The 13,538-nt window shown below is 37.9% G+C and overlaps 1 protein-coding gene across 1 annotated transcript in view; it reads right to left on the bottom strand.

Annotated features, from left to right (window-relative positions):
• Positions 1-13,538, bottom strand: part of MFSD2B (MFSD2 lysolipid transporter B, sphingolipid) — a 37,791-nt gene that overhangs the window by 21,326 nt on the left and 2,927 nt on the right. Inside the window, exons 2-5 of the mRNA XM_058836753.1 lie at positions 10,875-10,991; positions 6,882-7,006; positions 3,291-3,414; positions 2,025-2,103 (exon numbers count right to left, since the gene is read on the bottom strand). Coding sequence (XP_058692736.1) covers positions 2,025-2,103; positions 3,291-3,414; positions 6,882-7,006; positions 10,875-10,991 — 445 coding nt within the window. The remainder of the gene's footprint in view (positions 1-2,024; positions 2,104-3,290; positions 3,415-6,881; positions 7,007-10,874; positions 10,992-13,538) is intronic.

Raw genomic sequence — 13,538 nt, forward strand, 5'->3', positions numbered from 1 at the left:
CTGCCAGCAGATTGTACCTTGAAGTAGGTTACATTTTGGCCAGAATATAAGTAGGAATTATGTTAAAGCAGCTTTGGAATCCAGTATTTCTACCCTGCATTAATAGCAACAGCAGAATGAAATTTGTAATAAGCAGTTCTGCTTGTCTCCAGCAGAGGGTAATGGATCCTCTGATCCCAACCTTATTTTTAAGAGCATAATTCATATTACACAGCTGTTTTTCTTTAACAGTTGAAGAAATGCCTGAACAACAGACTGCATCCAAGACAGTCTATCAACAAGAACTCTCTATGAAGCCCAAAGAGAGGCAAAAGTGTTTAAGTAAAACAAAAAAGAAAAGATAAAAAACAAGGTTCTCGCATAAGCATTACAATTAAAACAAAATTTTGCTTCAAACAAATATCATATCAACATAGACAAAAATACCAACATTTGAAAAGTCAAAACTATGGTTCATTCCACCACCTTAATTTGGTTTAGGAAAACAGCTGTACACTCAAAAGTTAAACCCTTTCTGAACAATAAAATGACACTATAAATGTGTGACACCTCCCAGCCATGAAGTTCAACAGCTTTTATAAGTTTCACATGCTGATGAAGCCCGGCATAGCAGACCAGAAAGCACATTTATTTGGATCACAGCCTCTGAAGACATAAAACCAGACAATAGGAAACACTAGGTACATGGGTTTAGTTAGAATTTAGGCCAGATGACTCAGAATACAATCAGTGCCAAAGAAGACAACACAACTGGAATCTCCTGCTGTTTAGTCCTGTCCTGTGACTGCCAGTCCAGACTTTTTCTTAAAGATAGTTGATGATAATGCAAATTACAACGTTCCGTGTCTCTGAAGAGGGATTGGGCTGCTCAGGGGATATCGTATCTAGAATTTTGACATTACATTTTTAGTACTTTTTGCTATTTCACTGTGCCTCTCTGGGTTTCAACATAATCAAGTATGTTGAGGGTTAGAAGGTCTAATGGAAGAGAAAAGGGATCTTGCTAGGAAGAGGAAACAGATGCCACAGAAAAACCTACAAGTTATTCTAAAGCAACACTGCAAGGACAAGTTAAGACATAGAAAAGTCTTTCATGTAGTATTTGACTTTTTTCTCTTTACCTTGCTTAATGCAGTTACACAGTGAAGAAGGCATGAGAACAGAGCTGAAGAGAGCAAGAGGGGAGGAAACTGTTCTTGCATTCAATTTATGACCTGTACAGGAAATCTTGAAAATATTTTCACTGCACTTTTTTTGGTCTGACTGATTTGCTTCAAAGCTAAAATTTTGTCTGGTTTTGGTTGTTGAAGAGCCAGAGATATGGTCTGGAAAGCCTGATTCTTTTAACTAATACACTGAGGATCTGAACAAGATCTGCCTTTAAACTTCCAGGTGTATGTAAGAATTAATTAAAAAGTCACAGATGAAATGAAAAAAGATATTTCAGTTGGTGTGAATATACACACAAAATTACTTTCCTTTTTGGTGAGGTTAACTGTCTTGGTTCTATGAGTTCTCAATTTTTTTTCTGAGAAAATGGGGTTGGGACTTGAATTCATAACACAAAACACATAAATCTGAGGAAATATCAACTAAAAAAAAGCAACAAAACAAAACAGCAAACCCCAAATAAAAGCAAAACAACAAACTCTTCAAAATTACTTTCATACTTTCTTTAATTGAATGTTTCTTGGTTTTTCCCTTACAAATCACCTTTAAATTAAATCAATATTCCTTACCCTGACTTGGTTAAGAGTGATTTTTTATTGTTTCCTCTGGCTAGCAATAAACAAAAAAGAGTTTATAGCTAATCAGACAATTTGAGACAACTAAATATTAACATCTCCTATTTAACTAGAAAAATGCAATTCCTTTGAAGACAAATTAGTTTTCACCACATATTAAAACATTCTTATAAAAGTCCAGTTTAGGAACACAAATCACTAGGAACTTCCTATAGATAAAGAAGGATTTTCAACAAAACTCAGACCAAATCCCCAAGAGAGAACCCAGACCACACTCACGATATGCTGTTGCAGAATCTCTGTCCTTCTGGTCTGTGCTGAGAAACATGGTGAGGGCAGAATATGGTACTTGGAATAACTATGGAAAGAAAGAACATGATTTAGGAAATGTCAGGGTAAAGCTGCTGTATGTCTTTGATACCCAAGAAAATGGTTTAATGGGACCTTGGAATTAATTTAGTACATCAATTCAGAACACTGAGAACCCTAAACTGATTTTTTAGCACAAAGGCCTGCCTTTTCTTTCTGGTTTGTAAAGCACATAAAAGGAAAACAGTACATTTCAGAATACAAATAATAAATAATAAAATGCCCAAAGGGTTTACCTGGATGTTGTGCTCCTTCAGTTTCCTTGGGAAAACATCCTTCACAGAGAGACTCAAAAGAATTTTGCTTTCTTTGCACTAGGACACTATTGTGTTCCTAGCTTGAGCTAGCCAATAGGAATCAAAGCCATAAAGAAGTACAGTTTTCCACTTTATTCAAGCCAGTAGGCTACAAAAATACACAAAATATTTCAAATATCAGTCTAATTATGTAAATCCAGGAGATAATAGTGAAAACATTTCTTTCTTTCAGCACCATTGTGCCACACAATCCTTAATTTGAGTTATGCTTAAGTTAAGACCATTGCAAAGTGGAACTGGGACATGAACCTGCCTGAACAACCACGTTCTCTGTGGTGTTCCCACCACAACAGAGATCTGTAGCCAAATTAAGTCTTGCACTCTGATCACACAATGTTTGTACAAAATTCATTTTCTGCTCACCTCCACCAAAAATGGCAAGTGTGTACATTTTCAAATCTCTGCCATTAAAACCCTGTGTTTCTCTTTCAAAAGAAAGAGGAAAGAATTATTTAAAATCATTATGGATGTCTTCTGGACCATCTTTCTACTGGGGAAACAAAGGACCTAGGGAAATATTCAAGCTTAATACAGGAATACAGAATTCCTAATCTGCTCCTGAGAACAGAAGTTAGGAGAAGTTGGATTTCTAACTGGAATTAAGAAACTGAACATCTATATAAGAAGGAGTTGAGAGCACTGGAGGTAACCTGGACAAATTAGCAGTTCATTTACCAGAAAAAGCATTGCCAGAAATCATCAGCCAGCAGAGTTTGATAAAAGGGCATCTGCCCGTCCCTTAACCTCACTAGAAGTTGAAGTAAAATGTGAAAACAAGTTTACTAAATATGAATGCTTTAATATAGACAGACAACAAGCAAGTTACTGCTGAGAACATCAAGACCTATAATCTACTTACTGTGGTCAGTGCTTGGAAAAGGCAGTGGAAAGTCAGATACCAAGCAACTCTTCCTGATACAAATGGGGGCGGGTACCACATAAAAAAATAGGAGACTATTGTGAAGGGTGTACATGCCAGCACCCTGAGAAGAAAATTAACACAAATCAATAATCTCAACATAATGATAGCAAAGCACATTAAATTTTCCTGCTAATAATCAATATAACACAATTTATTTTACATGCAGTTTTTCTAACTGCAGCAATATATGTTTTAAATATCAAAAGTCAGTGTGCATTGAATACACTGATTAACATAAAATATATTAATATATTAATATATTCATTATATATAAATATATATTATGTATTGTTTATACTACTATATGAATATTAATACAAAATATATAAATACACAGATTAATACTTTCATAAAGTGGAAGAAAAAACAGCAAATATGAAAGAGCTACACTTAAACTTATATCCCACTCAGGAGAGACATAATTTCCTTTCACGTGCACTGTAATAGCACACCTATATTGCCATTCCTTGGCAAATGTCTCAGATTATACATTTATTAGAAAGAATCACTGAAAACTAAGCTCTGTCATCATGTCTTTGCATACTCCAGAAAATTTTACATGAGTTTACTAACTATTGAGATTCCCTCTTCTAATTTTAGTGCCTTTGGTTTTCCCCTGAACTTAGTCTCTTCACTGCTACTTTAAGCAAGTGTAAATATGTTGATACACTTAAAAATCCTGAATAAAGCATAAGAGACAATGGACAGCCTGTTGTGAAAGCTCCTACACTCTGTGTCTAGTTGGGTGTATGAGCATTTCCTCCACTTAACTCCTAATCACTTTAAAAACAAAAGGATCATCTTCAAAGAGGAAAGCGGCTTAAAAAAAAGAAGCACAGAAACTTATATTCCAGACATTGCCATTAACCAGCAATTAATGACATTAGTCTAAAACCTATTTCAGACAAATATTTGTCTGAACTTGTCAAATTTGTCCAACTCCATGATACAGAATTGGTTAGATGCTATTATTTCCTAAAAGTCTGAGTTGCAGCATCAGGCCTGTCCTGTATTCTTGTAAATCAGGCACTGAACAATGTATTTAGATGACCAAGATCCTAACAAAAATTTTCCAAACACATAAAAGAGAAAACAGATTAATCCCTTCACAACAGCACTACTGACATTGGGGGTCAGCTGATTGTTTTGCAATCGTGAACTGAAAACCTGGAATACAAAAGAATAATGTGGGTAAATAGTTTAGTAAAACAATGGCTTTCCCACACTGCTCTTTGGGATGGACAGCATCACTGGGAGCTGAACATTTACCAGGAAAGTGCCAGGTTCTGGTATTCTCTGTCCCTCTGGTCCCCAGCCCATAGTTCACCCACAGCAATGGAAAACAAACAAGGGTAAAATCCTAACACATCTCAGGGCTTCTGCCTTCCTCTCCAAAAGCATGAGCTCTTCCAGATGGTGTCCAGGCAGAGTCACCACACTAAATATCTTCACAGTCACTTTTTCGTGCAACTTTTTAGCAACAACCCTCTTGGTATTGTTCTCCCTTTTCCCACATTTTCCTTTTCTCTCTAATGCCAGGGAGTTTTCAAAGCCTTGCTGGAGTTGCTGAATATCTGATTGCCAGCTATTATCTCTTTTGACAAAATGTTCGGCCAGTATTTCAAGTCAGTGTCTGCTTCTGCCTTTTAAAGCCATTAAATAAGTGATTGATGACTTTGTGTTATATTGAGGACAGTATTAAGCGATAGTTAAGCATTCACTTCCCTTACTAATGTTCCTGCTTTGCTGGCAAGCTTTTCTGACTGAAAAAATGCCATTGCTTCATTCTAGAATATTAAGAAGTCAGAAAACATTCAAAATACTAAAGTATTTTCAAGCTAAGAGAAGCCCCATTTTTTGCTTTGTGAAAAAATGGCCTCTCAAAAGTCTAGGAACAGAATTCCCATGAAAATATTGGTGTTACCAAAGAGAACCAGACAAAATCCTCCTGTAAAGAAAGCAGCTGTTTGATGAAAGGTGGGGTTAGATAAGCACTTTTCCTGTAAGAAGTGCAAGATGTGCTGGAGCTGGTTTACAGTGAAAAAGGCTAATAAGTTCATGCTTGTGCTAGGACAGGAATCATTCTTACACCAATGTAACACTAACAATAAACACATAAAATTGCTGTATTTTCAAAGAACTTAAGAAAAAAACATCAAAATACTTCTAATGGCATCTTTATAAAAATTTCATTGTTTTCCTTTTGGATAGCTTTCTTACTTGGTTAATTCAGTAGTCATTAAAACCACACCATTTACCTGGCCTCCAACCAAATCCTGAAAAGAGAAACAGCAGCAAGCTCCTCTTTTCCCATGAGACTTGACAAAAAGGTTAACTTCAACCTGAAGGCCCTGTTGCCACTGGGCCAAGCACCAGATCTCAGCCTTCTTCCAACGTGTACTTGCCTTCTCTATTTTGTCAGATAAAAGCTGACCATGGACTAGTTTCTGTAGCTGTTAAACTGCAAGGGAATCAACTAAAAAACTGCTCATTTTCCCTGAAATTTCAACTTCCTTGCTCAGGACACATTTACTCTTAGATTTTTGTTGCAAATCAAGTTTGTGGATTATATCAATTAGAAATTCTCAATTAATTTAAAATATCTTTCAAGACATCCATATAATGTATGAGATAAAATTATGAAAGAGTCCCTATTACACAAAGCAGTCAATCTCCCCTTGGCTTCCAAAACATTCAAATACAACAAACACATGCCCTGTGGCATAGATGAGCTTGAGTTCCTCTAGCATGGCTCAATGGCCCAAATATTTTCCAATTTTTCTGGCTTCACACCTGTCAATCTCATTCCTATATGGGCAACATTCATTGTTCTCTCCTTGGAGCACATGGAGAGCATGTGCACGTAGGTAAGATATCATGTGAAACATCACACGCTTCCTTCACAGAAACATCAAAACCTTACAGCATCTCACTCATTGTAAGGGTCATGGTGATATTTTAATTAACTATTCTGACTAAAGGGTGTAGGAGAAGCAGGGCTCTGGTAAGTGCTGTAAGAGCAGCCTCCCACAGTGCCACGGCAGTGCTGGCTGCCAAGCCCTTCGGTGCCGTGGTGTCACATCTATTCCACATCCACACACACTTCTGCTCTACATCTGTGCATGCATCCTTCCCTGAACTGAAAGGCCTGGGGAGTTAAAGGAGCTCCTGGAAGGCTGATGTGAGATGTGAAGGCACTCTAGGAACATAAGTATAACTTTGTGGAAGAGTGAAGTCAAACTAAAGAAATCTAGACAAAGATCAAAATTCAATCACAGATTTTAAAAAGTTATAGATCTCAGCTTCCAGTTTTGCTAAAAATACTCTTTCTTGGCTTTATTTGTGGTAGAAAATCTCTTCTGTGTTTTCCTGGGTGAACAAGTAAAAGATGACATGGCAATTTTTAGTCTTTATTTTACATATGTGGAATGAATACAATCCCTGAGACTAATTCAGTGAGGTGGATGTATGATCACAACAGCCAATATTCACATATATATGTAAATATATGTACACATTTATACTTACCAAGGCATGAGCCGGCCAATTTTTGTCCATCTACTTTTGCTAATAAAAAAGCCAGCAACAGGATCAGTAACTGCACCTGAGGCTTTGCCAATGAACAGCACCAAAGAGGCATGAAACGGAGTAATCTGAAAGTAGACAGAATACAGTAAACAAGAGCCATTGTTTCATAATACAATGAAACAGCATAAAGCAACCTTCCAGAAAAAAAACACCTCAGTGTTTTAAAGAATAGTGATAGTTCATTTACAAAACATGTCTGCTGCTGTCACAGAAATTCCTGTTGGTTACCCACAGCAAAAAAAAAAATGAGACAGAGATTGGCAATGTGAATCAAGGGATCAGAAGGGAAAAATGCAAGGAAGGAAAGATCCAGAATGTGTTTACGATGAGGAAAATTAATCAGACAAATAGCAAAGTCCTTCTTTTAGTCATACAATCTGACAGAGTTCCTCTGTAATTACCCACTTGCTTTTCCCCCACACATCTCCATCTCCCCATATCTTTATCTTGACCTGATCTACAAAATGGTAGAGGGGGCTGTTTACATGCAGTAATGTTTCTTCCTCTCCTGAGGTTAGCAACAAGGCTGCCAACTGGTGGCATGTGGCTTAGGAAGAGGCTGTTGCACAACAGACTTTATCCACTCGGGACTCAGGGGTGACAATTGAATTGCGTAAGGCACATCTGTTCAAATCAAAGTTGCCAGCACGTGTCCATCACATCTCACTTGAAAAATGTTCATGGATTACACAAGAATAAAATGGCCAAGTAGAAAAACCTCTGAAATTAACCCAGGTGGACCATGCTTTTAGTACCTATATAGAAATACAGTTTATCCCAGGCAAGGGTTATTTTTTCACATGTATCTGTACAGAGCTTAGGAATTCCCATCACATAATGGTTAAAAAAGGTGGGTTCTCTTCCAGGTGGTCAGTTCATGTCACTGCAATTATAGTCCTGAAAAAGAAAAGGTCATTGAAACCTATATAAAAGTGAATGTTCTTCACATCAATTGTTGAGAGGAGCTGCTGAAAGAGCCTCTGTGGCTTAAACACAGTGAGAGCAGACAAGAGCCCTTCATCTCTGTGCTCCAACATAGCAGTGCTCCAAAGGCCTGGAAAACACAGCTGATACAACACCAAGCTTGAGCAGGTATCTCCTGCTTTCCTGCAAAGGATATCATCTCCCAGGCAGCATCACCAGGAACACAGCTGGTGCAGGTCTCCTGCCTGCAGAATCTGCTTAGGTGTCCTTTCAGAGGTGGAAGAAGGAAGCAGTGATCTCTGAATGTCCTGGATGACCAGCACAAAAGGCAGGTGCTACGGACTTCTGACATCACACCTATTACATTTTAGCCCAAATTAGGTGAAACTGCAGTGGCAGCCGATGTTCCTGTCACCACCAGCTCCAAGACACATACTCCACCCTCAAAAGTTTGTGGGCAGAGAAGGATTGGGAATGGCAGTGTCCAGCAGATAACAACAGTGGCTCTGCATTCCATTGCAGCGTGGTGGGATGAGGCTGGGATGAGCACTGGACTGTGTCCCACCTTCTTGCTGATCCACCTTTGCTGGCTTGTGCCCTCCCACAGCCACCAAAGGTTGGCAAGCAGCCCACCAGCCCTGAGGCTGACTTGCCGTGGGGGCTGCACCAGGACTGCCCACAGGTCACTGCTGCTCCTCAAGGGACAGAGCATCCAAAATAAGCACTAAATAGCAGTCAGAAATATAGAGGAGTTGAAATATTGTGGTTATAAGGGGGACAAGAACAAAAAACTACAGATTAGGTGAGTTCCACGTTCGTATTTTGTTTGGATAAGTTGAACAGACTGAAAGGAAGTGGATATTAGAGACACAGAGGTGGAGGAAAGCTTTGAGGAAAAAGCAAAATCTCTTTCATGTTAAGTGTGGAGACTGTAGTCACCCTGTCTTCGTCATTGGCATGGGTTTACACTCCTGTTGGCTGCATTTTATCTCCTAAATCTAGATAGTGTCTGTCATCACCAATGCCAGAAACTTCTCAGTGTTAATAAAATACAAGATAAAATATGCTAAATTTGGAAGGAATAAAGACCAGGATCCTTTTATCTGAGAATTTTGGTGTTCTCTAGCAATTTGACTCAAGGATCCTTTGTGTGGTTTGGATTTCCATTTATGGCTGTAGTCTATACAGGTAATTTAGGTGGAACAAGGAATTAAAATTGAAAACCTGTAAGTTACAGAAAATGAATAAAAAGATAATTTTCTTAGAAAGGATGCAGATTATGTATGAAACATTACAATTGGTGACTTTCATATTCTCTCAAGAAGCTAAAACAGTTCTGATCTCTAAGTGGGCAAGAAATAAATCCAGGTAGTGACTATATAATTAAATTCTCTCCCTTGAAAATTTATGGGAAAGAACACAGGATCTCAGAGCTATTTATCAGGCCTTGAAATAAATCCTGTCCCTGCAGGACTACTTCAGAGAAGAAATTAAACCATCAGGGAACAAATAATTAAGCCCCTTAATGAAAGTGTAAGTATATCACTACAAACATTAAGCAAAATTATTTGGTTTCAGTAGAAGCTTGTTAATAAAATCACTATTTTGATATCACTTATTTAGGTAGTGCCCAAAGGTACATGGATGGGACCTCAGCTTTCTGGACACTGTACAAAAACACACAAAGGAACAGTCCCTTGCCTCGAGAATTTTCAATCTCTGTGAGAAGCAAAGAATTGGGGAATCATCATAGTTCTAAGCACCTTGGGAAAATGGTGTTGGAGTCTTTCTCATTTAGTTTGAGCTTCACCATCTCCAAAGGCTTGTACTGCCATCCTTGATGTCAGTGGGCAACAGCTTCAGTCAGAGCTGCTCCACCTCCCTGCTGTACCCCCAAGCTCCCTTTTCTTCCTCCAGCTCCTCAGATTCCACACCATCCACTTGACATCTTTGACACTGCTGTCCAAAACTGGCTCCTTTTCTACATCTTGGGATTTTGATCTCAACAAGACACTCAAGATGATCTCAGCTGTACATGCACACTTTACTGTGTTGAAAATTTTATTAAGTCACAAGTCAGCTTTTAATACCAGACTTTTATAGGAAAAACATAAACCCAAACTGCTGGATACCGCCAGTCATAATATCCTGTCTTTAGACAGCAAGCGGGTAATGATATCTGACCCAGAACCTCCTGTTTCTTCCAGTAAATAGGAACAGTCATCAGTGCTGAAGTACCACCTATAGTTTCAGAGCTGTTCTCACAGTCCCTACAATTTGGCCTCAACTCCCTAAAATCTTTTTTTTCATCCTAGTACCTTGTCCTAGTTACCATGCATATATACAAAACAATCCAAAACAGTAAAAATTTCTTATGGATTGATATTTTTTTGTGTCTTTGATGTCCTGAAATCTAGCTGGAGCAGCTGAAAGTCAGATGAATGGGATGAGTCCTAGTGCTTTGTTTCACCAGGTCTGCTTCTGCACCAGAGAGCCACAGACTGGAAGTAAAGGATTTTCAGGAAGGATAACTCAGCTTTATTTGCCATTAAATTACCTTAGACAAACCACATAAAAACTGTGTGAAATTATGTTGGCTACTGGGTGCAACTGGAGTGATTTTTAACTAAACCACATGAACTAAACTTCACAGCCTCAACATGGTGATATTGTTTTCAGATGTCTTGTATCTTACACTCTTTGACTCCTGACACTGAGAACAGATTTTTCTTGTGCCTGCAAGTGTGTGAGCTCTACAGCACTCAAAGTTCTAGTAACGATCCCAAAGTAAAAGTGAACAGCCATCTCAAGACAGAAAGAGAACTAGGGGGAGAAAAAAATTAATTCTGGACAAATTTATGCATTTCCAGGATGCTGAACAGCTAGAGGCAATGACAATGAGACAATTTAAAGTATTTATTAATTAATTCCTCTTCTATCATTCCAGGGGCATGGCTGGCGATATCAGAGTTAAGTCTACAGTCTGCAAATGTTTCTTGTGCTACTTACATGGGCTATGTCCAGCAGGTAGATCTGCAGGAAGAAAGAAGCAGCACTCCCTGCCACTTGGTTTGGGGCACCTCCTATGGCATAGCACAGTTTGCTGCACACCGAGAGCCTGTACCCCTGTGTGAGAGGAAGCAGAACAAACCATGAGTAAACCAAGGTGCACAAGTTAAAAGCCACACAAGTGATAAGGTTAAAGTCTATAGTTAACACCACTTTAATGTATTTGCTTCATAGCTATTCCACTAATAAATCCGTATGCCTGCAACCCCTATCATCAACAAGCATTTGGGTGCTTGTTACTTTGATTTTTAATGGATTTGTTCTCTAATTCAGCCCCTGAAAACAGATTACAGTGTTCCTAAAAGTGTTTTGTGAAGACCCTCAGGCCTACCTGCCTTCCTCTCACAAGCTATTAAAAGGAAACAAGTCTACCAACTAGCAAGAAGCAGCAGAGAAGCGCTACACTATTATTTGAGTTTAGTTTTGTCTTTGAATGCTTAACTCATGTTTTTAAAGGTTAAAAATTTTTACTTTAATATAAATATTTATCTTTTTAACCTTTCATAATAATAATTGATAAATACTCTCATACCACAGTAATTAAGCAACATTCACAGAAAGTTCCACAGATCAAACAGATCCCAAACATTCATGCTTTGTTCCTTCCTTTGTCACAAAATCCTGGTGTAACACTGGCAAAGTCACTTGACTTTGCACATCTGCCTTTTGACTTGACTTTTCTATATCTTTGTGAAAATTACCATCATGTGATAAGTGATTTTGGACCCAAGATTTTTTTAGAAAATCACTCCAAGTATATTTAAAAATTTTTGCAAAACTGTACTGTTTCATTTGTCATTTGATGTTTGAAAAGTACCATAAGCATGCAATAATATTCTCAAATATAGTAGCCAAGGAAGAATAAAATAAATGTTGAAAATAAGGTTGCGTACCAGTAATTAAAATACAAAAATTGCACAAATAGAGGTTCTAATGAGGAATATAGGGTTTTTTTTTTTCCAATAGTAGGACTTGCAGGATACTGGAAAACCTTTCAAATAAACATAAGATTCAATTTTATGCCATAAAATTCAAAATTCAAAGAAAGAAAATGACTCTTGGTTAATCTGTATTCCTTTCAGAGGGACAACACATCAGATCAAATTTTTAAATTTTAGGGTTTCAGTCCCCCTCTAAAATTTGCTGTCAGCAGAAGCCAGGAAACATGAAGAGGAGCAGTAATATTAATCCTGGATCTTTTTCTTCTCTCTGAACTGACTACACAAGCCCTTAATTCTTATATTAGGTCAGGATGAAAATAGAGATACAGAAATGAAATCCACCACAATGATATTTTGACACATTACCTAATTTCTGAACATTTTTAAATTTACCAACCCATCATCTTTACTCTGTAACAGTTTTGAGAAGTTTTAGACTTCTAGGCAGTGCCTTTCATCATCTAAACATTTCCCTTTGAATGGTTTTATCAGAATGGGTGTGAACAAACAAGCACAAGTATCAGGACTCCTTCCTTTTTGTGTTTTCCCAGAAAAAGACAGGGTGGGATCCCATTACTACACCCAAGGAAAGTGGACACCATCAGGGCATGAGCTGCAAACTGTTATCACCACAGCAGGCCTCACTTTATGCTGCATTGGCAATTTTCTTCGTTGCAGGAAAAAAAAAAAGAGTGAGAAACAGTCACAAGACAGACTTCATCATAACAATTATACTATTTAAATTGATAAGAGATTGCAAACAAAACAAACAGACTATACATATATTTGATGTCTAAAGTAACTCTTCATTTTCCATACATAAGTCCTACTAAATATGAGCTTTACTAGACTTGTGGATCCACAGAATTTTGCTAGCTTGACCTACTGCCATCCCCTTGAGCTTTGCTCCACAAGCTACGTACTTTAAAACTTTGTCTCACTTCTTTTAGTCATTCCCTTTTTTAAGTTTTATTTTTTAGTCATTAAATTACATGAAAAGTTTGCTTTCCCTTGATACTTTCCCTCCTGATCTCCAAGCATAGGCAAGATGACTTTTAGCTGAAATCAAGAGACATAAAGCACTGCTATGCAAATACTGTATCCTATTGCAACCTCAAAAACTGAAAAAAACTTTTAGATCCATAATGCTGCTTTCATACTTACTTTCACTAGTAATTTTCATAGACTCACAGAGTGGCTTGGGTTGGAGAGGACTTGTGAAGATCATCCAATTCAACCCCTCTGCTATAGGCATGGACACCTTCCACTATCCCAGGTTGCTCTGATCCCCACCCAACCTGGTTCTGAACACTTCCAGGGATGGGGCAGCCTCAGCTTCTCTGGGCAACCTGTGCCAGGGCCACAACACCTTCATAGTAAAGAATTTAATTCTTACATGCTTCTTTTAGTTTGAAATCATTGCTCCTTGTTCTCTCAATAGCTAAGGCGGTGGTAAAACAGAAAAAGTATATAAAATGCATGATTCCAAAATGTTTTTAGAACACGAAGAATGTCAGGTTCTTAAGAACTAATCTAATTAAAGCTGTGGTACATTAAATGGTCAATCAAGATCTAAACTTAAAGACTGCAGGTGGTACTCCTGTCTTTACAGCAGTTTCATGGCTAGAAAATTGACAATCTTAGTACATTTTTTATGAAGTCT

Source organism: Poecile atricapillus, chromosome 3, assembly GCF_030490865.1.
Source record: "Poecile atricapillus isolate bPoeAtr1 chromosome 3, bPoeAtr1.hap1, whole genome shotgun sequence".
NCBI classification, from domain to species: domain Eukaryota; kingdom Metazoa; phylum Chordata; class Aves; order Passeriformes; family Paridae; genus Poecile; species Poecile atricapillus.